Genomic DNA, 27,867 nt, shown 5'->3' with positions numbered 1-27,867 from the left:
GCTGATTGACGTTGTCTTGCAGGTGCTAGGCTCTCGCAGCTAAGGTTGGGGTGCAGTCTTTCAGTGCCTCGGCAAAATCCATGTGGGCACTCAACGCCGAACGACAACCCGAGTCTCGCGGTCCAACTTGGAGCTTACAACCAATTCGTCGCCTCAATCGCAACAAACACAACAGCATGTAACACCTGCTGCGACAACCTGTCAACATGTCGGTCGACAGGTTATTGACTGTCGCTCTGCGGGCTTTTCAAGAACCACCCAACACTGCCGAGACGAACAAGATATTTGCAACCACAACGACCTTGTTATCGAATCTAAACAACCCGCTGAACATAACTCTCCTCACATCACATCTCCTAACTGCACGAGCGATATGGGAAGCACCAGACGGCTTGCGCACTTGCCTTCGAATAATCAGCATATTCAATACTGCAGCAAAGCATGTCATACAGAATTCGGAAAACAATGCCAAGCTGGTTTGGGGACAAAAGCCCGTGGGCAGTGAGTTGCGCCCCGAGGACTGGGCACGCGCAGTCGCAAATGGTGCCGACGAGCGCTCGGCCAGATGGAAACATGTCCTAGTCCTGACCGGTATCCTACTCGGCATGGAGAGCAACGATAAAAGGACCCTTTCATCAGGTTTGAAGTCAACTCTGGAACAGGCTGTGGTCACGGCAGCGAACATGGCACTAGGAGATGCAGTACAGACGCAGGAACTCGGCAACAGTGCCATTGTCTTGGCTTTGACTTATTCCTTCCCGGTCTCGTCGCCTTGGAACAAGAGTTCCCTGAACTGTGACTTGTTGTTGCCGGCTACTCTGCGCGTCATGATGGGCACCGAGGGTTTTCAGGGAGGAGACTTCTTGCGCACGATATCTGCGGGAAACTTTGCTGGGCACGAAGCATTCTACAGGGCGTCCCCTGACTCTTTTGCCGCAGTCCAGCAAGTTTCGAGCCAACCATTGGTCCAGAATATGGGACCTTTATCACGAGTGGCAGCATTTGCTGTCGAGAATGCATCCGACTCGAAGGCTGTTCTTCAAGCACAAGATCACTTGTTGGCTCTATCAATTGACTTGCTGGAGCAGTGGAGAAGATGTCCGTTCTCGGCAATTGACGTATCGGTTGAGTCTGCCGTCTTGGCCCCCGAGTTACAACAAGGCCCTTGGAATTTGCTGTGGCAGGTCCTCAAAAAGCTCATGTATGCTGTTGTTGCGACTGCACAGCCCATAATAGGACGTTGTCTCCTTGACCCGCATCTGAGAAATGATGCTGTCGCACCAATCGTGGCGTCAAAGACGCTCCATGTGTTACGCAACCTCTATTTCATCTCGTCTAGAGGCGGTGCGGACTCATTCCAAGTATACACATTTACATACCTCACATCCATCGATGTAATGTCGCGATACCCCGAGGCTTGCATTGGCTTTCTGCAGGAAATGCTACCTCCAACGCTGCAGTCGAATGGTCAGCCCCCAAGCGCTTTGGATCAGGCACTCACTTTGTTCTACCTCAATCTGGCGGAACATCTCCCGCTTTCGCTTCCAACACCAGCCGCGGAGAGTCTGATCCTCACACCCGCGACATCGCAGCTTTCTTTCGCAATATCCACTGCTGAAAGCCTGCCGGCAAACTCCCTCACCATGCCTCTTTTCGAGGCTTCTCATTCTGCAATCCTCTCTGTCATGTCTTGTCCGCAGCATGCAGAACTGACGGTGTCCGCGATACCATTCTATGTGGATATACTGCTTCAATCTTTCCCAACTCGAATTTCTTCGCGGCAGTTCCGCCTAGCCTTCAAAACGGTTATGCAAATTGTCTCGCCCCCTTTTCCTATATCGGCAACACATCCAAAACTGTCCGAGATACTTCTCGAGACGTTGCACTTCCGCTCCGTGTCGGCAAATGTGCTGCCTCTCCCGCCCGAAGCCACGCCGACCTCTCCGTCCCCGATGGCGTCTCAACAACCGTCAGAAGAGCAGGTTCAGCAACCACGACTTTCAGAACAGTCGACGCTGGTGCTAGCCTTGATCGACGCTCTCCCCTTCTTGCCGTTGCAAATAGTAGATGAGTGGCTCTCACGTACCGCTGAGGCCATGAACGCGATTGCTGATGCCAGCATGCGTGAAGTGGCGAGGAAGAGATTCTGGGACGTACTTGTTAGTGGTGAGATGGACGTGGAGAGAGCCGCAATTGGTGTCGCCTGGTGGGGAACCGGCGGTGGACGGGAAATGGTACTGTTGAACGCTCCAAGGGTCCAGGAAAAGCAAGAGGAATACATGATGAGTGGTGCTCTTGGGAACAAGACCACGCCAAGACTTTAGCGAGTATAATAATTTTTTTTTTCCAGCAGCATGGCTCAATAAAATACCAAGAAACACGCGGATTGCAGCGTATGGGAATGATGACATGGAGAGATATATCCATATGTCTCAGAAAATCAGAGCCTCATGGTCTACTTTGTCCCTGAATGAGACTTTCCCTGCCCTATGTGTTCAGGTCCCAGCTTAAGCTCAAGACACGGACAAGCATATGATCAATTCGTCCGCGATATATGGGCATGACGTGATGCCTGACCGAGTCACGATAGAAATTTGTATCAATGTCCTTATATGATGGGCATATCATCTATAGAATGTACTTTGTGATCAATTGATCATGCATTAAACACATCAAGCGCCTCGGGAGGGGAAAAGCAGGCGAAACTGAACAACGAGTTGCTTTGTAACTCTGGCGAATCAAAGACCTTATGGTAAGGTTATGGAACTTCACTCGGAACAAATGAATGGCGATGCTCTACCTCGACTTGACTGGCCGTTTACCAGCCAATGGTGTTTTCCCCTTTCTATTGCTCGCGCTCGTTTTGTGGAATTTGTTCCGGCGGCCTGGCCGCAGCTGTGGTCATGCTGTGGCCTCGTCTCAACAAGGCTCGCAAACCCAAATTAAGGTCACTAGTGGATCTGGTATCCAAGTGTCTGTGACCTTGAAGTGCGCAGACTCGGGAACTTGGTAATTTACCATTCACGATGGTTGGGATGATGGCTTTGGAATTCCAAAAAAAAAAAAAATATGTCGATCCAGCCCTATCATGAATTTTTCGAAAGAACAAGCTCACCAATGGAGATGGCCATTGGCGACAGCTTCTTTAGTTTGGAGCTAAAGATGGTCCCATTTGATCACGTTTTCTTGTTTATTATATACGAAAGCAGATCGATCTGGGATTTCGCTAGTAGTACTACGTACCTAGCCTAGAGCAATTGAATCCTGAATCGGCCGTAGTGCGGCACGGACTGACTTGTGATCAAATGCTTCTTCGTTCCATTTCCCTTCCATGCGCCGATACGGTACATGTCTACCATACAATAGTAGCAGGAGACAATACGTAGTAGTAAGCAGAAGAGGCGTTTATGGCCCCAAAAGAAAGTGACCGGGAGACCCTAGACAAAAGATAGCCATGGACAAATGCATGAAATTCCCAGCTAGCCGCCGCAATGGTCTGGGATTTATTTTACTAGGTATCTGAGGGCAATGGGCATAGCGTCCAGGTGAGGCTCCATCGCCATAAAACTTGAGCCGCCCACTATCGACTTTTTGGCGTGAAACAAATGAATTCTTTGGGTAAGATAATGGTGTAAAGGGAATTGGGAGTGGCACAGGCCAGCATTTGATCAGCAGTCGTAGATTCGGCTGCTAGAGCCAAAAGAGGTCCGTTCCAGACAATCGCTTCCCATTCATTTATCCCGGCATATGGAGGTAGATAGGTCGGTTGGTAGATAGGCAAGAAAGATCAAAGAGAGAACAAGTTAGAACGGGCATTTTTATCATGAGACTTGTTCCGGTCCGTCGAGGAGAGGAGATTGCATGATGCAAAACGCCGTCTAAAATAAGGGCCCCCCTCTCTCTCGACCTTCGGTTGTTTCCTCCCTCTACGTTTCTTTGCAGAGGCTCTCGTCATTCGTCTGTCGCTCATTACATGACATAATAATATATCGCTTGTTTGCAGCTCTCTTACGTCCAAGCAAAATTCCCACGTTCGTTTATTACCTACTACTTACTACTTACTACATTTTACTTATGCCACGCTACTGGCCTACATATTAATCGTTACCTACCAAGTACTACCTAGTACTTTTTTTACACTGCGCTCCATCGCTTCAACAGGTCAGATCAGACCAGACCAGTCAGACAGCCCCTGCTTGGTCGCGCCCGTTCGGGTGCAAAGACCTGCGACAGCCAATGTACTGATCTGCAGCTCGAGCTCAACAGCCGGCCGATTTTATTAGATTTGCTTGCTGCATCTTTTCTGTCCCGACCCTCAAAACAGCAAGCAGATCTACTGTTTCGATTACCTACATTACCTACCAACCTGTAGCTACACACATATGCACACACACACCTATCACAGACTGCTACTACTGCATTGTGCTGTGCCGTACCTACATACTACATAGCTGCTGCTGCATGATCTGCGACTCTCTGTCTCTGTCTCTGTCTCTTTTTTCGCTCCTTCCGTCTTTGCTCTTGGCTTCTCTGCAGAGTGCCCGACTTGAGCCAAACGACCTTACTACCAGAAACCCCCATCACCACGATCATTGCCTCCTCCACCCTTTGCTCTCCACGAGCTTTTCTCCTTTCTCTCTGTGCGCTGGCCTTGCACCCCTTGCTCTTTCTACAGTTAATTTCTTCTTTTCCCTTCTATTTCTCCTACCTTTTTCTTCTTCTTGCTGCTGTCCCCTCCAAAAGAAGAAAAAACTAGTTGAGTTCCCCATCTTCTCAACTAGTTTCCTCATTCCCATTACATTACCACTCCTCCCGCCGAGTAGGGGCAACGCTCGCTGCGGCAGCCCTCTCTCGAATAGAAACAAGTACCGGTAGAGCTGATCAACGGACCTTTGGAGCACTGTGCGAAGCTACCCACGGCGCGGCCGACCACCGGTTAACTGCCGATTGCGAATTTGTGTCGATCGATTCCAAGTCGCTTTTAGGTTCGACTGTCCCCGGGCCATCTGCCGTCAGGAACGACACTTCCCTGGCGAGCTTGACCCCAGCACAAACACCCCCGACCCCGCTGAGCTCGACCAGTCGACCGCATCATTCATGCAAGACTACGTTATTTTACCGCAGTATCCCGGGTACCAAAATTCCCACTAGGCCACCGACAGTTGTTCGACTTGTCCCTACCGATCTTTTCGACGTAATAGCCACCAGGCTTTCCCTGCCACGGTCAAGTCGGGAACGAGTTTCGACAGCGCAGCATACTCAACCCAACGAGTAAATAATATCTAATGCGCAAGACCTAGGCGACAACTCTATTCCCCAGCGCAACAATCACTCTTCACGTCTTGGTCAATCTTAAAAAAAATGGCGGAAACCATTAGTCAACCAGCCGCGACAGATGTGTCTCCGTCCTCTCCGAAGCTCCCAGGGCGCGGCGCAAAACTCATGATACCTGCTGCAGCCACTGCCTTTACCTCCACTGTGACAAGCCGACTGCGCAACCAGTTGGGTCTGGCGTCCCCTAGCCCCGTCAACCAGAACGGCAGTTTCGAGTTTGACCGGGTTATCAAGTCTGGTTACGTCCAGAAGCGTACACAAAAGACCAAGGTAGGCGACGCATCCGTTGAGAGCCCGAATCCGGACCTGTACTGACATTGTATCGCCTAGACATGGAAGCCCGTCTACCTAGTGTTGCGCCCAAATACCCTCTCTCTTTACAAGTCGGACAAGGAGAGCAAGCTCCGTCACAAGATCTACCTGTCCGAATTATCTGCAGTCACTCTGCTCAAGGACCCGAAGCAGAAGCGCCACAACTTGTTTGGCCTCTTTTCTCCGGCCAAGAACTATCACTTTGAGGCGTCGAGCGCCGAAGATGCGCAAGAGTGGATAGAGCTCATCCGCCGCGATGCCAGGATCGAAGAGGAGGAAGAGGAAATGTTCCTCGCGAGCCCGATCGTGCGCCGCCAGTCTTATGCGGCTGTGGATGTGCTGGGCAACAACACATCTGGCGCACGAAAAGACACCTCAATCGACCAAGATCGAAACATTTCATCTTCGCCTGAGCCGATTGATATTCTGCCGCCCAAGCCGCTGTCTTCATCGACGCGGAGGCCGTCACATACCTGGGAGTCATCGGGAATGTCTGGCAATGAGCTTGTGTCTCATTCAGATTTCTCTGATTCCGAGGCGCCTCGTGTCGGGGCATCTCTGGAAAATCTTACATCGCGATCCATGTCAAACTCGGCGGCGCAGTTGCGACCTGTGCTGACCGGCAGGAACCTGAGCCAGCTAAGTGGCCTCAATATTGAGAATGATCCTGACAGGGTCGTCTGGCAGGGCTGGCTGCAACTACTCAAGCACAAGCGCGGCGTGAGGCAGTGGAAGAACTGCTGGGCCGTTCTTCGACCCAGGAACTTGATTCTGTACAAGGACGAGGCCGAATACACGGCTGCCTTTATCATGCCGCTGTCCACGGTCGTCAACGTGGTGGATATTGACGCTCTGGCCAAGAATAAGCCATTCTGTATGCAAATCATTACAGACGAGAAGAGTTATCGATTTTGCACCCAGGACGAGGAAACCCTTGTAAAGTGCCTCGGAGCCTTCAAGAGCTTGCTCTCCAAGAGGAGAGAATTAGAGGCTCGACAAACGGCAGCGACTGGGAGCAGCGGTGCAGCATCATAAATGACACCCATCAGGGGGTTATTTGATTTCAAACAAAAACACAACAAACATGATACCCAGGAGTTTAGTGGGAGTACCACGTAGAGGCATCTGCGTGGCAGGCTCTGGAAAGTCTTTGAAATGGAGTAGTGGGAAGGAGAGCCGAGAGCGATGACAAGACTCTGGCTCGTGGATTATGATTATACGAATTCGAAACATCCATAGATGTAAATACATGTGTTACCGTAGATACTACTAATACTACAAACCCGGCTGGTCCCTTGGGTCCGCCACTTGATCTTCAACAACATACTATATTGCCACTTTGATATTATACTGATATGCTATACTTTGTACACATGAAACCGGACTTTTCTTGGGTGAAAACGATCACTGGTCGATTGTTGGAAAAAGAGTACGTAGTACACAACACGGTTGTGGCGCTTTCTTACCCCACAAGAGCGGCAGAGACAATATGATGGTGTGTTGCCAAGTCCCAAGGCAAAAAATGGAACTCCCCGTTGATTTTCCCCCCGCGCGCAGGGCCAAATCAGGGTCATCCATCACCCACCTGCACACACACCATCAAACACCACCAACCCAATTCATCTTTACTAATAAGCCCAGGTCCCGTGCGACATCCAATCACATGCTGTTGTCACGCCTCTGCGACCTTGGGGTCCCCTCCCTGTTGACCATCCAAGCATGCGCTCGAATCTTGATTTCTGCCCTTTTTTTTCGCCTCTTCAGCACTGAGCAGTACGCAGTAGACTAGTCGACATATATGCAGCTTCGGCAAGGTGCAATTTGACCTGCAGCAAGGGTAGTACTGGGATTTAGAAAGGATAATCGTTTACAGTTTTACCTACGGACATACTTACTTACATACATACAGACCTACATTAGCTCCGGGATCCTCCCAAGCAAGCCAAGAATGCTTGGACACCACTTCTCTCATCTGCGCGACTGCGAATGAGAGCGCGACATAACCCAAAGTCAACTTTGTTCATTAGCAATTCCGGGCAGGTGTCACCCCTGAACAGGATGGTATTCCTGGTCAAATCGCATCGACTGGCTCCGCCGTCTTTTTCCTTTGCCAAATCTGTATGCTGCATCTCGTGTGCCGATCCGGGGTCGGCTGCTTGCTATTCAATTGGAAGCGCCGCTACATGATATACTAGGTACAACGTAGCATACACACACATGTACATACATCATGGCAATGTAGGTAGGTATACATGCATACATACACGGGCACAGTAGCGCACACTCGTGGCCGTGGCTTCACACCCTTTGAGAAGGTAAAAAGAACAAGCATGGCCATCCAAGTTCTTCCTACGTTCCCGCCTTTTTCTCCCGCCTGAACCTCGTACAGCCTCTTGAGCCTCATGTCATCCGGTCTCATGTTTCCTATATGGTTGGTTGGCCCCTTTATAGCTGTGACTATTTGCCACGCGCGTGCAGCATTCACCTCTATAGCCAGGGAATGAGTTCTTGGCTCGTGGTCCCTCTCCCCATTTTTCTGTTTATATTTTAAGGGACCATACCCTTGGGTAAACAACTGTCTTGGTTTTGAGTTTCTGCCTCCTGCTTGTTTTCTTTCACAATATCTTGACCCCACAGATCTTCCCATGTCGCGAAGTCACAACGGTGGAGTTGTGATGATCAGAAGATCCCTTCATTTCACTGCATGAGCCAGGCCTCCAATTTACTCTGTCGTGGTTCTCACTGAACGAATCACTCAATCAATATTGTTCAACTTTACTACTAAATTTTAATTTGTTGCAATGAAGCTCGCTTCGTTATTGGGAGCTTCAAGTTTCGTACTGGGTACGGTGTTAGCCCAGCAGCTTCCCTTGAAGACGGACAGCCGATGGATTCTGGATGACGCCGGCGACCGGGTCAAGTTTCGCTGCATCAACTGGCCCGGGCACATGGAGGCCAACATCCCCGAGGGTCTCAACAAGCAGTCCATTGACTTTATCGCCGACTTTATCCAGCAGCAAGGCTTCAACTGTGTGCGCCTGACCTACTCAATCGACCACGCCCTCGACCCAGGCGTCAGTGTCCAAGAGTCCTTTACCGCCGGCGCCAGCGCTGCTAATGTGTCCGCGGATGCCTTTAATGCTATCTATGCCCAAGTGGCGGAGAAGAATCCCTTTGTCGAGAATGCAACCACCCAGGATGTCTTTGCTGCGGTGATTGATGCTCTCTGGGAGAGAAAGGTCATGACGGTACTCGACAACCATGTTAGCAAGGCTAGCTGGTGCTGTAAGTATTTCTAGTCTCCGTTTCCTATGATCAACATCACTTATACATATATCAAGGTAACCTGGACGATGGAAATGGCTGGTGGGACGAGGCTCAAGCCTACGTAGCATCCAACAGCCGCTTCTTCAACACGCAAAACTGGCTCGACGGTCTGGCTGCCATGGCCACTTTTGCCACGAGTCACCCGGGCGTGGTCGCCATGTCGCTCCGCAACGAGCCGCGACCCTACCCGGTCCTGCAGGACGTGTTTGACGGACACGGCGCCTGGTACAACTTCATGCAGCAGGGCGGCGAGCGCGTCCACGAGGCCAACCCCGACGTCTTGGTACTGGTCGGCGGCACGCAGTCGACGCAGGATCTGGCTTTCCTCAAGGCCAAGAATCTGGATTACAGCGCCTGGGCCGGCAAGCACGTCTGGGAGATGCACGCGTACGAGTTTAGCGTCACGTACGCCGCGGCGGGCGATAACTGCGACGCAAAACAGGCCCTGTACGGTCTCTTTGACGGGTTCGTGCTCGCCCAGGGCGAGGCTTACACGGCGCCCCTGTTCCTGTCCGAGTTTGGCGTCGACCTCACCACTGGGCCCAATAACGGCCTGACGGATGCCGGGCAGACCTTTTATGATTGTATCAAGCAGTACATGACTGGCAACGATATGGACTGGGCGCTCTGGGCTATTCAGGGCTCGTACTATGCCCGCAATGGCGCGACCGATGTTGAGGAGACTTGGGGCTTCATGAACAAGGACTGGACCGGAGTGAGGAATGAGAACTTTTACACGTCCATGGCGGATCTGTTCAAGGTGACGCAGGGCCCATAAGTCCCTGCGAGACTAATTTTGTCAGATTCATGTGGATGGATGGCTGCTTCATTGACGGCAGAGCGATGGATTTTTTTTTCTTCTCTTATATATTTTATGATACCTAGTCCGATATACATAGCTTTCATCATAATGATACATTTGTAAATGCACCCTTAAGATCCAAATGTCGTCTACTACGCTGGCGTTCTTGCCTGTATTCGAATATCTCATCGTATCACGCTATCAGCTCCGAAGGAAGAATGCGATGGAGAGAGCACAAAAAGTCCATGCCAATTTTATCATTGTTTCGTCGTCTTGTCTGTAAGCATGACCAGACTTGGCCAGAGTTTCAACCCCTTTTCAACTAAAGAATCTCGCCGAAGCAGTCTTATCGTAGTTTGAACGATCCCCGGCAGAGTCCGGTCGAAGTAAAGATACCTTTTGGATCGATGGCTTCTTGAATACTGATTAACCTTGCCTTGTTTACTTTTCCGTATCCTGAAAAGGGATCTTGTGTATCCTTGGCGTAGTTGATATAGAGCCATGGATGTAGTCTATCCACATCTGATGCCGCCTGCATGCTGCGTGTAATCCACGTGTCGGCAAAGGCGTTCATGGCAGCATCATCTGTAGCATTGGACCACCCAACTGTTAAGAGAGCGACTTTGCAAAAAAGAGGATTTGGTTAGCTTGATGAGGTACCGAAGGAGGGTGGATGATGCAACAGCGGGGAACTAAACTTACTGTCCAATGGCCCATCAGACTCGACACCGAGGGCGTTGCCTCCCCTTGCCTCCATTGCCTTGATGGCATTTATGTGTAGAGCCGACACAACAACAGATGAGGTAAATCCAGGAATGTCTTTTACCTGGCTCACTTCATCCTCAAAAACGTCTAGTATCTGCTGATGCAAGTCGCCAGAGGGATCAAACGTCACCGTGCCGAAGAGTTGGCTATTAGAATCATAAGCTGATGCCCCCTTCAATCATAGCCATTTGTTAAAGAGATGGGACATACCGAGTACCAGGTGGTTGGACAGATTCCAGAGCAAAGTTGCTCATCCAGTCCACGCGTACGGTGCTCGACTCGTACGGGACCTCGTTCAAGGTGGCAAATACCGGGGGCTCAAGAATCGGCTGGGCATACGCTTGGGTCATGGAAACCGAGAACTCGTCCAGCGTCTGGTTATAAGCATAGCGACTCGAGAAGCACATCAAGGTGTCGTTGGAGAGCGTCGTGGTCAGCTGGTAGGTCTGGTCGACAATCTGCCGCGTGTAGTTGGCGTGATATACCTTGGTGCCGCTGAGCATTGGGCCCTGCGGTATCAGCCGCACGCGAAAATTGGTGATGATGCCAAAGTTGTTGCCACCGCCGCGCAGCGCAAAGTACAGGTCTGGCTGGCTGCTCTGGGTCACGTTGATAATGGTGGCGTTGGGTAGTACGAGCTGGAATATGTCAACGATCATCCGTATTAAAGGGAAGGGGGTTGGTGGTAGAAAGAAAAAAGCAGTGGCGTTGAGATTAATGTTGGGGGTGGTGTATACCTCATATTCATAAATGTTATCCACGGCCAGACCATATTGAGGTGACAGATTTGAGATTCCCCCGCCTATGAGGTAGCCTGGCAGGCCGACATCAGCCACCCGGCCTCCAATGTTCGTGAGGTTGTATTGTTCCAAGTAAGTATATGCATCAGAGAGAACCAGTCCCGGCCCCAGATCCGCCCAAGAACGACCATCTGGTGCCAAATCAATATGGTCCATGTCGCCCAGGTCAATGGTGACGCCGCCGACAGAGTTAGAGGCATCGACATTGGTAGAGTGGCCTCCTCCCTTGACGGCAAAGCGACACCAGTGCGAGGAGACAATGGTCAGGGCTTGTGCCACTTCTGCTGCCGTCACGGGCGTCACCCGGCAGGCGGGCTGGGCATCCTGTTGTTTCTTGTCCCAGATGACAAATGTTGGGTCATTGTCACCAAAGTGAAGGGCGGGACCAAAGTTGCTGCTCAGCTCTTGGCACTAATCATTGCAAGTCAGCAGAGAGTATTGTAGCTAGTGGCTAGTATATGTATCACTTACGGCCTTTTCACAGTTTTCTGCTGCAGTTGATGACTGATCGTTCCGAGCTATGGAGAGGACATCCTGAGTCGAAAAAGCACAGGATATATAAGCAAAGAGAAGTGAGGTAAAGAGTCTCACGACAAACATGATTGGCGTGTACACTGGAGATGAGATTGAGAGCTTGGTTCAAGGTCATGTCAGTTTAATAACCTGCTACGGCACTTTTTGGACTGTGCATATGGCGTCTTGACTGATTCTTATATTGACAATCTGAGTTGATTGACAATGTGATGGGATTAGCTCTCCTTGCTTTGTTTCCATGTCATGTACGGAGTAGATAAGGCAAGTCAGGGTCTTGGCATTTCAAATGTATGCAGGGTTCAGCGACGGAGAAGTTACATTCAAGTTGATGTAGATACATATAAAATGGGGCAATTGGATGCAACTGGCTTATTATACGTCATCAATCACATTCGTGCACATTTATAGAAAATCGGTAGCTTGTACTTTGGGAAATATCTTTGAAGTTAACAGGCAGGTTCTCTGGCTTTTTTACTGGTATTGACTACATCATTTCACCAATTGGGCAGTGCTGAAATAACGCAGCCTTCTCCCCTCATAATTGAGAATTACGTTCCGTGCCTCTACCACCTCAGCGGTTTCTCACCCCGCGCGATGCGCCATCTATTGGTTGATGCCTGCAACTCGTCACATCCTTGGATCGCCCAGGCCCAATGACGGACAAACGTTGCACTGACTTCCCAAGAAGCCGAATCCCAGGGCTCTCCCCAAACCAAGAGGCCTGATTGCTCATTGGGGATGTCCTTGAATTCCAGAAGCACATTGCACAGCTCATCTTCGTCATATAGCCCCGCAGCCAATAACAAGTTATCACGCATCTTCGGGATCGGCCAAAGGTCGATCCACGGATGGTGCCGCACCTTGCGTTGCATGTCAGTGGGCTGTAAGCTCAATGGACAAGACGAGTATGTTGATGTAGCGTCCTCGTTATTGACTGCGGCTGTCCACGGTGAATCAGGTTCTTCACACTCTAGCCATTGAAAATCCCATCCGAGACTTTGCGTATTGCTCAATAGAGCTCGAAAGACATTGAATTGGATGAGGGTGAGAACCAAATCCACTCTCGGCGATCCGAGCAGAAAGTCTCGTTGCATCATTATTTCGAATTCATCGGCCATTTTCCTCAGGACTGATGGCCCCATCTTATCAAGGAGGCTATTGTGCGTATTGTCATGGTGATTAACGGCATTAGCAAGACCCCTGAACTTGACTGCCAGGTTGCGTTGTGCACTTGTGGTGGAAGCCGAGCACTCGGGCGGTGTTGGAGGGGTCTGTGTTTCCTTTTTAGTTCTTGCTCTTGCTTGTCCTGTTGCGAAATTAACCAATCTGTCATCGTCTGACATGGGACAGCCCATGGATGAGCAATGAGTCTACAAGTTGACCACTTACTATAACGTCTCTGGCTTAGGCGATTTTGCAATTTCCGCCTTTCGGCTGCACTCGTAATACCAGTCCAGTCGTCCTCGGGCTTACGGACATTGTTTTGTTGACTCATTGGCACCAGCTCGACACGCGTTTGAGGAGCACCTGGGCCGGCAGTCACTTCAAGACCCACTTCCGGAGATACGGCTTGAGCCATGATTCTGTAATAAGTCCTCTATTTTGATCCAATTTGATTGATGTCTCGGTAGACTTTGTACCTAGTTACCGCTCCTGTGAAGCGCTGGTCCGCGGTTCGCCCGGGTATATGGCCGTTCAGGGTGTCACTATACTTGCTTATCTGCGCCTATCTGTCGTTAACCCCGCCATCGAAGGACCATGGAGATCAAGGCGCGAATTACTATCGACAGCTGATAGGTGAGCTGGCAGAAATGTAGCATTCGAAGGAGCAGAGGTGAATGAAGGGTCTCGCAGTTTGAATCTGAAAGAACTCATGGAGGTAGTGTAGTCTCCACTTACGGCAATTCCCGCTGCAACGTTCTCCACTCAGAGTACGGAATATGCAGTCTGCTTATCCTATGTCATGAAAAATTGACCAATAGAAGCATGAGCTCTCTTGGCTAGAGGCTAGACAAACACTAGCATCGATCTATTCCCTATACTGACTAATACACGTCTGAGTCGATATCTATATACTCGTTTATTGCCGAAAGCCTTTCCAGTATCGCAAATATTCATCCTAACTCCGGTCGACGAGAACCGAAAGATGAGCCAGAGATGCAGTTTGCTTATCACACGTCATGTGAAAACATGCTTGGTTGGTAAGAATACTGACCCTTGAAATCTATATAAGATGAAGCAAGTTTCCCCATACAATGCCTATACTTGAGCATCTCGGAAAATTTCCACGCGCACCGATAGAGCTACGTTTATCCGAATTCTCATCATGGCGCCTCCCTTCCCGTTTCCAGAACCCCCAGAGTCCCGCCTCTACCGTCACCGGCAGCTGGCACCAACAGCAAATGTCCGTGTCTCCCCACTTTGTCTAGGCACCATGGGCTTTGGCGAGGCCGATAAAGCGCGTCTGGGTGAATGTTTCAAGGAGACGGCCTTTGCCATTCTCGACAAGTTTTGGGCGCTCGGCGGCAATTTCCTCGACACGGCGTGCGGGTATCAATCCCAGCAGTCCGAGCAGTGGCTCGGCGAATGGTTCACAGCCAGAGGCAACCGCGACGAATTTGTCATTGCGACCAAGTATTCCAGTCCGTATCGCAAGCACGAGAAGCATGTCAAGATTCAGTCCAATTTTGGAGGCAACGGCACCAAGAGTCTTCGCCTGACGCTGGAGAATTCGCTTCGAAACTTGCAGACCAGCTACATTGACCTCTTCTACGTTCACTGGTGGGACTACAACTCCACCATCCCGGAATTGATGCATGCTCTGAATGATCTCGTTGTCGCTGGCAAGGTCAATTACTTGGGTATTTCTGACTGGTAAGATGCATTGTACTCGCACAGTTCCCGCCAAGACATCTACTCACACCATCTAGTCCGGCGTGGGTCGTCACCAAGGCCAACCAGTATGCGCGCGACCACGGCCTCCGTCAATTCGTTGCCTACCAAGGACTATGGAACGCCGCCGTGCGCGACTTTGAGCGCGACATTATTCCCATGTGCAGGGACGAGGGCATGGCTCTGATTCCCTACGGCGCCCTCGGCCACGGAAAGTTCCAGACGGAACAGGCCTACAAGGAGCGAGAGAGCAACAACCCCGGGAGGAAGGGCCCCATTAGCGAAAAGTACCGAGCGGTATCGAGACAAATGGAGAGCATCTCAGTCGCCAAGGGGACAAAGCTTCACACGGTTGCCCTGGCCTATGTGATGCAAAAGGAGCCGTACGTCTTTCCGCTCGTGGGCACCCGCACCTTGCAACATCTCGAGGACGCTGTGGAAGGTTTAAAGGTCAGCTTGTCTGATGACGACCTGCTGGAGATTGAAAAGGCAAACATGTTTGATCCTGGATTCCCGCACACCTTCTTGTCGGGTTCACAATTTGGCGGCGACCCCATCATTCCTCAAGGTGCTCAGGATGTTTGGTTGACGAATGTTATTGGGACTTTTGATTATGTTCAAGGCCCGAAGCCTATTAGACCTGGTAATTGATACTAGAGACACATGTACGTTGAATAGTTCTTATTCAATGGCCTCAGATGGATACGTGATCGTGGTCTTCAATGTATCTGGTAGGTTCCATGTGCTTGGTCGCTGGAACTACATTTACCGTGGAACGAATCTAGAAAATGAATGCATAAACTACATAGCAAGCGAGAACAAGCAGTATCTCTATGCCAATAATTCTATCGTCATGTCCCGACAAATCTCGGTCCTTGCAGTCCGTCATTGCGTCGTGCTCTAACCAATTTTCAATAACGCGGTTCTTCTCGGAATGTATTGATACCAATAAAGTCCTAGCATCCGTTGACTCCTTTTCCATGTACCATGCCACTGTTTGCCAACCCTATAGTCCCAAGTCCCATATCCTTTCTGTTCTATCCACCATCCAAGACCTGATTTTGGAGATGAAAAGACCTCTTGCACCGGTAATACATGAGTGTTGAGCGAAACGAAGGATGTGTAAGAGGTTTAGGGGCCGAAATGGATTTGCGGCGTCGCATCAAAATTGCACCAGTGACTTGTAATCCATACTGCCAAGGTAAAGCATAAAGGGACCCGTAAAAGGGCGCTTATACTATAGCCTCCAAGTATAGCGAATGCCTTGATAAAAATGAAAGACAACATTGCTGTAGTTACGATGAAGCTTCGTGTATTACATTAGCGATTTTTTTTTTATATAATTAGAAGATTCGGGAATCGTGTATAATAGGAAACTCAGTAATATGACCTACGAATCAGCACGTCCGCGGATCTGGAATTTTCGGATAACTTTATGAAGATGCAGGCTGATTATAACGAGCCAGGAGAATGCTAGGCATAATGCGCTAGTGTGGAATACATGTTAGCATAAATCCCACAGGTACTCTGTACATGAGGACCTATTTGATGCTCATGGGTACCTACCTATGTAACCTAGTTAGCAGGATCGCGCACCAGGGAGACGAAGAAGAAGGGAGGGCAGGGGAAATAGGGGTGTGGGGTAGATTAGGCTGCGGGTGCTAGCTATATAATGAATAATAAATCGTCGTTGACTTACAGCCAAAGTCTTATCGGACTTGTGTCATGTTCAATGATACAAGAGAAAACCATGAGAGATATACAGAGAGACCATAGCGCGATCTTCAAGGCGTGAATTCGACATTTCGACCAAAAAGGGGTTACTGCATCCCATAAATGGGTCAGAGTGCCACGGGTGATTATTGAGGTTGTTGGATATGTGTGTGCCCTCGGGTTTGCGACAGCAGTACGAATGTGGGGAATATCAAGTGTTGTCGTCAAATGAGCTGCTACAGGTTGTTGGATGCTCGGAGATATGCCTGGCGCCGTGGCATATGCGGTGCTAACAAATGATAAAAAAAAGAGCAACATCGCTATGTAAGCAAGTGCGTGACAGCTATTGCACCGAAATGATTGATTCCTAAGGCAAACCATAGTTTTGAATTTGTGCGCCGTTGGAATAGGGATTTCAAGGACAAATGAAAGAGGCAGTCTTGAGGTATAAGTATGCAAGAGAAAGATATGCTAAGGGGGCGTGAGGACAGAAATAGTAAAATGAATATTGCTGCAAACAACCAAAGGGAAAAAAAACAGGGACTGGAGTTCTGGCCAATGACAAACACCAGGAGGTTGTCCTGGATTGGCAAGGTGGTAGTGGAAAAGAAACAAATCACATGGTCTGGAAGGTCTTCAGAAAATGGGACGGGAGCACGTTGTGCTTGGCGTCCCCTGCGGTACATGTACAGTGCTTCCAGCTCCCTCCACTGGCAGCCGGAACAAGGCAAATATGTAGGTACCTTTCAAGTAGATGGCGTATGTGGGTGTGCAGGTGTCTCTGCATAATACTCTTTGACGGCCTGTTGCGTTGGTTGGTTTGGGAGGGAACACGGCCAAGATCCCAACCCTATCCACTGTCGGCTGCATCTACAGCCTATCGAAACATACCCATTATCTGTTTCGCACGCCTGAATCTATGAGACTCATGATACTTTGAGCGTCATATGAATTGAAGCAAGGTTGACTCTCCCGGCGCGACGCTGGGATAGTTGCACGACAGTCCCAAACCCTCCGCCGGGAGAAAACTGGGCCGGAATCGCCTTTCAACAACCACTGCGGCTTCGTGATTACATAGTCATTACTCGTTTTGTAAAGGAATATCTAATAAATTACTGGCGGGACTGGTTCAAGAAACGCGGTACGAAATATAGTTTGCTGCTAGCTCAATGACCGACTTTTGCTCCCCACGCCCTATGCCCAGTATTTATCCATCATCCGAACCTTGAACCGTGATTTCCAACTTACTCCAAAGCAGACCCTTTCGAATGGAACAACACTCCCTTGCCTAGTAACACGCTTGTGTTTTGAGAAAATCGCAATATGCGCCAACTCGTTTCCCTGCTCGCCATGCCGCTATCCATCATACCCAATCTTTTCCATGTCATTTCTATAATGTTATAACACGGACTGATCTCCCAGCAGGGTATGAATGAGTATGAACAGCCTGAAGGAGACCTCCAAAATGTTCAAACAAGTATGCCAAGAAGCAGGAAGATGCACCAATTCAAACACCGGCTTGTGCTTCTGGTGTAGCATTGAGATTGCACCAGCGGCTTGAAATCCACGCTGCCAAAGTAAAACATGGGGGAATTCGGATCAGAGCGACTATATCATAACCGCCAAGGATAGCGAATGCTTTAATAAAGGCGAAGGACAACACGGCTGTTGTCACGATAAATCTGCAATGATGTGCACGATTAGCACAAACGTCAGATACGGATCTCAAGGAAAGCTGAGTAGCATAGTAACCTACGAATCGGCACGTCCAATGCTCTGGAATCTCCTTATGTGTCCGTAGATATGCAAGATGGTCGTTACCAACCAAGAGAATGTGAGGCACGTAGCACTTGGGAGCAGCTTTTGTGAGTATGGGTACTCTCCCGTAAAATAACTCCATCATCGAATAAGTCGGACATAGGGAAGTGTCCTACTTCAGACGAGCGTAACTCGGACACAATCGGAAAACTTACAACCAAAACCTCACATGGCTGGGCACCTGTTCGAAAGCACAAGATACTCCCACAAGAGCGACACAGAGGGACCATAGGACTAGATTTAGAGGGTACATCCGGCATATAGACCCGACAGCGAATATTCCAGTCTTCAAGGTTACTATGAGGTTGAAGGAAAAATCCATAGCTGTTGAATACGTTGACAAGATCCAGTTTGTAGTCATACCGGCGGTAACAATGTTTGGTATTTGTATCTGTGATGACGGGTCACGATGAATTGGAAGAGTGTCATGTCCGGAGGCAGAAGCAGTTGCAATCAAAGATGCCACGAATATGTAGATAGCGATGTTGGCGAGACCGCGAAAGCCATTGTGGCCCAGGGGCAATCGAAAGGAAAAGCGAAGCATAGTTGTAAATTTAAGCCTCATGAAATATACAAGGACCAATGTAAGTCTTGGACAAACATAAATGGAAGAAGTTAAAACCACGCCTGAGGAAAGTCAACTGAAGATTTGTTCATGATATAATAGAAAATGCCAACCCCGTTTTCACCCCTCTCTTCGCCAAGAAAATGTGAAATGTGCATTAGTCGGATTCTTCCCTGCCTACTAGGTAGGTAGGTACCATTCAAGCCGGGCGTACCTAAAACGCCCCCGTGTCAGCGAACACCTCTGGCGCAATTGCCGTGCACAGCAATCTTAGGCAACCTTGAGGCGCGTTATAATTGTGAACCCAAAAGTCCTCGACGAATAGAAACGCGCATAGGTGTTATGCTGCGTGAGGATTAACAGACTGTTGCTCCCATAACAAGCCTCGCTTCTCCTCGTTACATAGAGGTGAAGCTTAGCAGTTTTCCCCCCTGGAACTGGACTGAGGACATAAGAGAGCACATAAAGCAAAGTATTATAGCATTACTTTTCTTTCGAAGACTAGAGCGCCATGGCACCCTTTACTCAGGGAGTACTAGACATGTTCAGAATTATAACGCACAATGAAGTGAATTGGTCACGGAAGCACCTGCTTACGATGACTCTCTGTCCAAGCAAGTACTATAAAATTCGACTGTAAAGCTGGAATAAAGGTTTAAGGGTATTGCGAATCTAGCGGCAACGAATCCATATAATCCCCGAGTAATGCATAAAGAGAAAAGTTGGTCCCGAAAACTTCACAATAAATGGGTATATGATAGAGCAATAAGACCAAAAGCCTTGTTAAAGTGGACACGCCCTTTGGTTTTTAGAGAGCAATATCGACGCTGGTTAGAACGCTGACAACGTATAGGTTGGGTTTGGCCAGCTGGACTGACATAATGGAAAGAAGTAACAGCTACTAATGAAAGCAAAGCCTTCATATTCAAAGTCTAAAATCTTCAAAATCTTCAAATGCCATCCGATGTGCCGGTAACCCAAGGAACCTTGAGCGTAGAGCAGAGTCCATGTCACGGTTGTCCCACTCGCAATTTCAAAATCATGTGTCTAGCTGCTCGATAACCTGAGAGGTAATCACTGGGCATTTGGTTGGAGCCTGTCAACTATATAGCAGTAGAAGTTCTTTTTGCTCACCAAGAGAGTGATGGAGAATCTTGTTTGTGCTGTGGTGCCTGAGAGATACCAAGCCGGTAATATAATTCTTCGAACCACCTCACTATGAGATCAACTTGCATCTGTTTGCCACAGAACATTGGCCTTCTGCTAAGATCCTCGAGTATAAATAAATCGCCTACTCGAGCCCAAAAAAGGCATCATCGAATTGTCCCATGCCTCCATCAGCGTCTTCAAAGAACAGATCGTTGAAAGTGCTATCGTGAACCTCTCCACCTCCGCCTAAACTCAAGTCCAGGTCCATCTGATCGCCATTACCATTGTCGATATTACTCAAATCATACATTGAGTCTTGACTTCCTGTCTGAGCTGTAACTTCGGCAGCCTTCGCAGATGTTGTGCCCACAGCATTGGCTGGAGCAGCACTAGACGAATTGTTGTTGGTATTATTGTTCTTATCCATAGCCGTCTGGTCTCCTCCCATATCCTGTGTTGTGAATGCAGACATGTCAAACTCTTGCATTGGAGCGGGTGGCGCGTTTTGAGATTGGCCGTCGGACGGAGGTGCTAGAGTAAACTCCATGTTGGTGAAATTGAGCTCACCGCCGGTCATGTCGGCAGTGGCAGCACCGCCTGTGGGGGGCAGAGCGAGCATGGCGTCAAGGGAACTATCTTGAGCAACTTGAGCAGCAGCAGGCTGAGGTGGGGAGACCACTGCTTTTTGTGTTGCTGGTCCCATCGCCGATGGTTGAGGCACTTGCGGCGGCGGCACAGGGGTGATCTTGTTCATTTGTGTGAGTTTTGGGGATTGCTTGATCGGAGGCGTCCCTTGCTTTACTACACCCGTCTTTCCAGAAGCAGAAGCAGGGCGTGGTGAAGCTGTAGGTGGTTTCATATCTGACGACAGATCTGGCACGTCTGATGAAAGACCCATGCCCATGTCGGGGAATGGTGCCCTCTTGGTCTCCTCCCGGGTAGGCTGGAAGTTGATATTAGTGTTGACAGTATGGGCAGCTGCCGATGGCATGTCCATCATTAACGCCGCCGGCTGTTGAGGCTCCGGCACCATGGGAGCGGGCGGAGCAACAGGTGATGGGACGACAACGGGAGCCCTGGCTGCTTGAAGCTTTTGCAGATCTCGCAGGAGAACTGCCTTGGCCCTGGTCTGCGTATAATAAGTCAGTGATAAGCTCGCAAACAGCCATGTGAAATCATCAACGCACGATTTCGCTCTCGATATCGTCTAGAGCATAGTGATATGTCTTCATGGTCTCGGGCATTTTGGTGCGCAATGCGACACCGGCGCTGGCCCCATTTCTAGTCCCGTCCTTCTGCGATGCCTTGATGGCCTTACCAGTCTGGACTAACTAGAACCGAAGAATGGCATTAGTGGAGTGATCGGAAAGACGTTGCGCGATGATACCTACCGCTTCTCGGAACATGGCTTGGAGGACATCCAGAGGATCTTTTGCCTGAGCGGCCGCCATGGCGAATGATCAACGACAAGGTAGGTGAAAGAGAGCTCGCTCTTGGTGAGAAATGATGACGACTGTGGGAAAAGTGGCCGAGGTAGCTAGACGGAAGAGTCGAAAGCACGCCAAAGCAAAGAAACCTTGATATGGAGTCGCAGACTATATGCAAGGGCCGTGATTGATGGGTGGAGGGGGGACCCTGAAGGCTGAAGAAGCAGGCGATTGATTGAATGGAGTAAGAATAAGGTTAGAAAGCCTGTGCGGGAGTCTCTTTAGCACCGATCGCTAAAAATGCTTCAATGCCACGCTACCTCCGGATACGTGTGTGACATTTGGACGGGGTCGGGCCCCACATTGCTTGCCTTGCCTTCTTTGCACCTTGTTCCTGACCCTGAATCCCAGATTGGATCGCCGGCCGTGGGGTTGGATGACCAAGGCTAAAACCCGTCCCTGGGGGGGTTTAAGGTAGCCGCCGCCCAACTGTCATCTGAACATTGTGTGTTGCGCGATCATGGACGAAAAGTCTGCCAAGTTTGGATAGAGACACATCCTCTGGCGGCTTCTTTGTGCATCAATCTTCAATCTAAAACGCCATTTGGGAGATGAGAAGACATGCTGCTCTTCTGTCAGATCTTATGCTGGCTGCCGTGGTGCAATTGATGGACAACTACGACCTGCATTACTGGCAAGACGTAGGGATAGAGCACGGAATTTCGGCGCTTGATACGCAAGCACCCTGCAAAGAAAATGAAGGATTATGATACCGCGCCGGAACCTTCATCTTGGCAAATCATGCAGGGTCTTATCAAAGGCCAGACTGGTACAAAGTAATTATTCCATGGAATGCGCTGTACGCTCAGATATGTTGCTATGGCATCTGTTGTAGCACTTTACCAGGTTGTCAGTTCTGAGTAACATGGGTCGTCACTTGAGTGGATATGAGCCTCATGTCAAGGCCTCATGATTAATGAAGGGCAATGCTTCCGTCTACAAGGGCTACACGATGCAAAATACTGACATTGACGGTTGTCGCCGATTTCAATGTACGAAACGGGGAGGAAAAGTGTTGACAGTCCCGCACAAGCGTTGGGATGGAGGGAACTTGGAGCTGACATTGTTCAGTGTGTGTATGTCCAACGGCTCGGCGGGAATGAACCGAACCAAATCTCTGGAATCGATCAGATTGCTCCAACCACCCCCACACCTACAGAAATATACATGGTAAGTGGTTTGAAGTCATAACTTGCCTGGTCGATTTTTGAGAAAGGGCTTTGTTGAATGCTTCGTTCTCATTCAGCCAGACGAATTTTTGATCATTGTTCAATTGATTGCATTGGTATACCTTGGAATTGTGCGTTGCACATGCAGTTTCAGTGCCACGAACCCGGCGCGTACCACTTAGGGAGAGATTCAGGATGCATTCCATGTTACTTGTGTTCTTCAAAAGAGTCTACATGATCTGATGTACATATGTCACTGCATATTAGTATTGGATAATATAGTAAAGGTAAAGAGACAATGTGCGATCGATGAGTAAGTAGGTGAACTGCGAGACAAAATCCTCACACTTTTTTCCAATGTGGTTACATGCGCGATTGTGAAGAACACACCTAGGGTCGGCATAGAACCCCAAATCTCCATATTTTGTCGCCGGTCCAAGCAATGCCCCTCGCTAGAATGAATGGGCTTGGAGGGGAAGCGTGTCCCTCCCTCGTCCAAGCTTCTGCTTTAGCGACCTGAAAAGGGCATCAAGGGACCAATCTGGCAAGCTGGCTTAGAGCGAACCCCAGCGTCGGCGCCTCTGCCTACCCGCCGTCAAATCCCAAAGAAACCCAAGGTTCATCCGCCATTTTTTGCGTGACGAGAGATTCCCGTTTGCTTTCCCTTCTTCTCTTCTTTCCTCTTCTTCATCGTCCGAATCGGCAGAGAAAATCAACGTATCCGGTGATTTTGTGTGTCAAAACCCGGGGGACTCCTCCAAGGCAGTTTCCTTTCTTCTCTATTCCCTCTCATTGTCCTTTTTTGGTCGTCTCCTCTCTTCTTCATCGTCGCCGCCGCAGCAGCCTTCCTACCAAGTCAATCGCCTCCACTAATATCTAGTTAGTGGTTGCCTTTCGTCGTCGCGGTCCTCGTCGATTCAAGTCTGCTTCTTCGCTTTCCCTTGTCAATCCGCCGCTCGACCGGTACAATCTCCTGACTGGCCACCCGTGCCCAGTCACTCTCCTGTTGTTTTCAAATCTTTTAGAAAGCAGGCCAGATCGTGTTACATCGTATCGCATCGCATCGTTTCGGCGTTGGCGTCATCTTCGATTGTTTCGAACCGCAGCAGCATCTAGCACTGCCTTTCCCCTGGATTCGCATCGCATTTCCTCTCCGTCGCATTCGTGTGAGCGCTTAGCCTTGTATTCTGGAACGCGCCTGTCTTGCTCGAGGCTCCAACTCTTACGAGCATCTGCACAAGAACAAATTCCGCCCAAGAAGCAATCTGGCTACAACCAAGGACTCTCTGTCTATTGCGTTGTGCTGCCCTCACTAGATTAATTACAATCTCCTTGAGCCCCGCCGGAATCAGCGATTTGAATTGGTTGCAGAAGCTGCAATCATCCACTGTCTCTATCTCACCAAGCAAGCCTGTGACTTTTTTTTTGAGCAGTCTGTTCGGTCGCTTTTCCAGCGAATACCAGGTCGCGACAACCGTTTGCGATTTCGGATTCTCATTGGCCCACCGCCTCCCACCTTCACCCGCCAATCTTGCTTTGCGCGCTGTGCTGTCGAGTTTCGAGCAACACTGAACTGCCAAAAAAGAAATAATCCTTGTGTCACCTCCTCACCACCTCATCGAACCCTCGCGATCCCGCAACACACCAACATCATGGCTGAGAACGGACCGCCCCAGACCTCGAGTCAACTGCCGCCTCCACCCCAGCCCAATGCTGGCGCTCCTGGCTTCGAAGGCGGCCAGAATGGCCAGTCCAACCCGGCTCACATGCCGCCGCCGCCGCTGCACATTCCGCAGAACACGAACCCGATTCCGACTGCCATTACCTCTCCCTTGTCCGGCGATCAGAGTGGCATGATGTCCCCTAGCAGTGGCGGTCCCTTTGCCCGCCGCATGGCTCCCGAACCTAACAAGAGGGCTCTTTACGTCGGTGGACTCGACCCCCGTGTCACGGAGGACGTTCTTCGCCAAATCTTCGAGACTACTGGTCATGTTCAGAATGTGAAGATCATCCCTGACAAGAATGTGAGTGGCCGTGAACGATTGAACATACAATACAGCGTTTTGCTCGTTGTATTCATGCTATACGTCAAACAACTGACACCTTTAACCAGCAAAAGGGCTACAACTATGGCTTCATCGAGTACGACGACCCTGGTGCTGCCGAACGTGCTTTGCAGACACTGAACGGCCGTCGCGTTCACCAGTCGGTAAGCCTGGTCACCTCCCCCGGTCCCTGCTTGTCCAAAATGCTTATCAAGGTTTACTTCTAGGAAATCCGCGTCAACTGGGCCTACCAGTCGAACACGACTAGCAAGGAGGATACATCTGGCCACTTCCACATCTTTGTCGGTGATCTCTCGAACGAAGTTAACGACGAAGTTCTCCTCCAAGCTTTCTCGGCGTTTGGCACAATCTCTGAGGCACGTGTCATGTGGGATATGAAGACTGGTCGTTCTCGTGGCTACGGATTCGTTGCTTTCCGCGATCGCGCCGATGCCGAGAAGGCACTGAGTTCCATGGACGGAGAGTGGCTCGGTTCTCGAGCCATTCGATGCAATTGGGCCAACCAGAAGGGCCAGCCTTCGATTGCACAGCAACAGGCAATGGCTGCCATGGGAATGACACCCACTACTCCTTACGGCCACCATCATTTCCCTACGCACGGCATCCAGAGCTACGATATGATCGTTGGTCAGACACCTGCGTGGCAGACGACCTGCTATGTAGGAAACTTGACGCCCTACACAACCCAGAACGATCTGGTTCCCCTCTTCTCGAACTTTGGTTATGTACAGGAGTCGCGGATGCAGTCAGACCGAGGCTTTGCGTTCATCAAGATGGATACACACGAGAATGCCGCCATGGCGATCTGCCAACTTAACGGATACCAGGTCAATGGGCGTCCTCTGAAGTGCAGTGTAAGTCAATCAATGTGAACCTGGCAAGAGGGTTGCTAACAAGAAGCAGTGGGGCAAGGATAAGACTCCCAACTCTGCGACTGGTGGTTTCGATCCCTCGCAGCAGGCCTACAGCCCTCAGAGTGCTCACGCCTCTGGTGGCTACCCTGGCACGCCTTCTACCTACTTTCCCCAGTACGGTGGTAAGTTGTCTGCCTGGATTATTCGTTTACTTCCGTCTGCTAAACAGCAACTAGGTCAATACGGCACGCCCGTAGCTCAGCAACAGCCATACGCTGGAGCTCCTGCGCAGTCTCCAGCAGGCTACAACGCGCAGCCCATGGGCTATGGTGGTCCTCCCAGTGCTGGTGGCTACGGCCGTGGTCAGCAGGGACCTAACCAGCAGTGGTCCTCTCCGCCTCCAGGCCAGAACTTTAACAATGGTTTCCAAGGGTACCAGGGCTAAACCGCCCCAACGTCTAGGTATCCGACAATTTCCATTCCATTTTCATTTCTTCACATATTCGACTTGAGGGTCAGGTTTCTTGTGGGAGGGGGAAAAGGTCTGAAACACGATGTTCTATGTGCTCATGATATCCTTGACCATTTTTCAATGTTTCGCCAAAAAAGCATTCTGCAGAGGGATCGAGATGGAGAGATAGGTCAAAGACTTGGGGGATATGTTTTCTTTTTCCTTTCTTGTTCCTCCTCATTTTCTAGGCTCGTATTTCATTCTTTGATTTCGCATTTCTCTGTCTCCTTGATTCCAGCACTGCCATGATCTGACCAGGCAAAAGCCATGAATGTTCCGCGGTCTGTTTGAAAGAAAATCTTGGCTTATTTATTTTCTTTTCTTGATACGATACCACTCTGCATGTGTGGGATTTACAGACGTTACGATGTTACGCCGATACTATTCCTATGTTCTGCATTGCCCCCTTCAGATGAGCTGGAACGGGCGGTTATATGCTTGGGTGCTGATGATGGATGCGTGGAGTGGTGGTCTCTTGTGACGTGGATTGAAGCATTTACGAGATGAAAAGGTCTGATTTGCAGGGAATCTCAGAAACTTGAAGTGAACCAAAAGTAGGACAGTCGTTGGCTCTGGCCGTACAGGAGAAGGAGGATATCGCCTGAATCCAACAGCCTTATCAAATCCCCGTCTGCATCCTACTTTATGACATGATCACGCGTCGCAACACGTGCATTGACTTGCATTACATAAGGTTACGGCCTCGAAAGTATGCCTATAATGGCAACAATGTACGAAGATAGGCGCGATTGACATGTAAACAGATTTGAGGGAATCCAGTCGAGTAGCACTCTTTCAACAGTGGCCACCATACCCGGTAATGTGCCCTAACCCAGATATGTGAGTGAATCTTGCCTGATCGCTAACAGCGTCGTGTTCCCATCACATCTGCTGTGTGTATGAATTTTAACTGGGGCTAATGAGATGGTTGCATGGATTCACATGCCAGTACGTATGCTTAAAAGGATTGTGCACCATCTGATGCATTGCATGTCAACCGTCAGTGATCGGTCAAGTAATTCCCACAATTGACATGTATGCAACATGTATATTTGTTGCTCTCGCGTCATCGACTGTTGGGTGCAGCTCCTTCCTCGACGATCATTAATCAGCATGATATACACACACAGTATCTCTGGCCAGCTATTCAACAAGTATATATGTCTCCAAACGAGAGGGAGACAAAAGCAAGCAAGGGTCCAAGATGGAAATTGAGGAGGGGAAAAGACCCTGGTCACATTTGACGCCAGACGCTCCCTGTCCGAGCTTTCTTACCTGGAAAGCTGGCGTCATTGGGCTCACTGCTAAAATGCGTCGCGTCGCAGGGAAGAGAAGAGGCTGGGGACAGCGCCTGTGATTGGGCACTTTCGGGGTGTGGGCTGTCGGACTCACTCATGCCCAACGAGCCTTTTTGCATTGCGCTGATTGCGAATCGGATCTTTGACTGTGGCAATTGGTTTAACAACGATTTCAGAAGTGGAAAGAAGAAGAAAAAGGCACTGTGCTGCAAATATCAGTGAGACTTTGGGAAATATCTTGCGCTATCCTCGATTATGGAGATATGAGAAGAAATGCAACAACTCTATTGCGTTGCCAAGAGAAGTCTACAGAATACGTACCACTAATAAAATAAGCGTATGGTATTTCTGCGTTATTAGACAAAGTAACAAGCGCCATGTTATTTTTTGCTTTGACAATGGGGGGGGGGGGGGGGGGGGGCCTTGATTCAAGACCTACCCAAACAACGGATGGGATCTCCGTGGCTACCC

General features: G+C 49.6%; 8 protein-coding genes across 8 annotated transcripts; 5 read left to right on the top strand and 3 right to left on the bottom strand.

Annotated features, from left to right (window-relative positions):
* Positions 1–206: 206 nt before the first annotated feature.
* On the top strand, positions 207–2,324 carry PFICI_07489 (uncharacterized protein; the record flags this gene model as incomplete). Its single annotated transcript, XM_007836070.1, has 1 exon — positions 207–2,324. The coding sequence occupies one exon, from the start codon at positions 207–209 to the stop codon at positions 2,322–2,324; it is 2,118 nt and encodes a 705-aa protein (XP_007834261.1).
* Positions 2,325–5,361: 3,037 nt separating this feature from the next.
* On the top strand, positions 5,362–6,681 carry PFICI_07488 (uncharacterized protein; the record flags this gene model as incomplete). Its single annotated transcript, XM_007836069.1, has 2 exons — positions 5,362–5,604; positions 5,665–6,681. 2 exons carry the CDS (start codon positions 5,362–5,364, stop codon positions 6,679–6,681), a joined length of 1,260 nt encoding a protein of 419 aa, XP_007834260.1.
* A 1,766-nt stretch (positions 6,682–8,447) lies between these two features.
* On the top strand, positions 8,448–9,751 carry PFICI_07487 (uncharacterized protein; the record flags this gene model as incomplete). Its single annotated transcript, XM_007836068.1, has 2 exons — positions 8,448–8,931; positions 8,988–9,751. The coding sequence occupies 2 exons, from the start codon at positions 8,448–8,450 to the stop codon at positions 9,749–9,751; spliced, it is 1,248 nt and encodes a 415-aa protein (XP_007834259.1).
* A 370-nt stretch (positions 9,752–10,121) lies between these two features.
* PFICI_07486 (uncharacterized protein) lies at positions 10,122–11,940 on the bottom strand (the record flags this gene model as incomplete). The annotated part of the gene is made up of 4 exons (XM_007836067.1): positions 10,122–10,396; positions 10,478–10,686; positions 10,751–11,751; positions 11,812–11,940. 4 exons carry the CDS (start codon positions 11,938–11,940, stop codon positions 10,122–10,124), a joined length of 1,614 nt encoding a protein of 537 aa, XP_007834258.1.
* Positions 11,941–12,437: 497 nt separating this feature from the next.
* PFICI_07485 (uncharacterized protein) lies at positions 12,438–13,453 on the bottom strand (the record flags this gene model as incomplete). The annotated part of the gene is made up of 2 exons (XM_007836066.1): positions 12,438–13,180; positions 13,264–13,453. The coding sequence occupies 2 exons, from the start codon at positions 13,451–13,453 to the stop codon at positions 12,438–12,440; spliced, it is 933 nt and encodes a 310-aa protein (XP_007834257.1).
* Positions 13,454–14,200: 747 nt separating this feature from the next.
* On the top strand, positions 14,201–15,417 carry PFICI_07484 (uncharacterized protein; the record flags this gene model as incomplete). The annotated part of the gene is made up of 2 exons (XM_007836065.1): positions 14,201–14,748; positions 14,805–15,417. The coding sequence occupies 2 exons, from the start codon at positions 14,201–14,203 to the stop codon at positions 15,415–15,417; spliced, it is 1,161 nt and encodes a 386-aa protein (XP_007834256.1).
* Positions 15,418–20,153: 4,736 nt separating this feature from the next.
* Positions 20,154–21,462, bottom strand: PFICI_07483 (uncharacterized protein; the record flags this gene model as incomplete). Its single annotated transcript, XM_007836064.1, has 3 exons — positions 20,154–21,140; positions 21,199–21,342; positions 21,403–21,462. The coding sequence occupies 3 exons, from the start codon at positions 21,460–21,462 to the stop codon at positions 20,154–20,156; spliced, it is 1,191 nt and encodes a 396-aa protein (XP_007834255.1).
* Positions 21,463–24,319: 2,857 nt separating this feature from the next.
* On the top strand, positions 24,320–26,032 carry PFICI_07482 (uncharacterized protein; the record flags this gene model as incomplete). Its single annotated transcript, XM_007836063.1, has 5 exons — positions 24,320–24,691; positions 24,781–24,876; positions 24,940–25,587; positions 25,637–25,769; positions 25,824–26,032. 5 exons carry the CDS (start codon positions 24,320–24,322, stop codon positions 26,030–26,032), a joined length of 1,458 nt encoding a protein of 485 aa, XP_007834254.1.
* Positions 26,033–27,867: the final 1,835 nt, after the last annotated feature.

Source organism: Pestalotiopsis fici (genome assembly GCF_000516985.1).
Source record: "Pestalotiopsis fici W106-1 unplaced genomic scaffold PFICI_Scf_5, whole genome shotgun sequence".
Lineage (NCBI taxonomy): Eukaryota > Fungi > Ascomycota > Sordariomycetes > Amphisphaeriales > Sporocadaceae > Pestalotiopsis > Pestalotiopsis fici.
The sequence above is the reverse complement of the archived record's forward strand: the minus strand, read 5'-3'. Positions and strand labels throughout refer to the sequence as shown.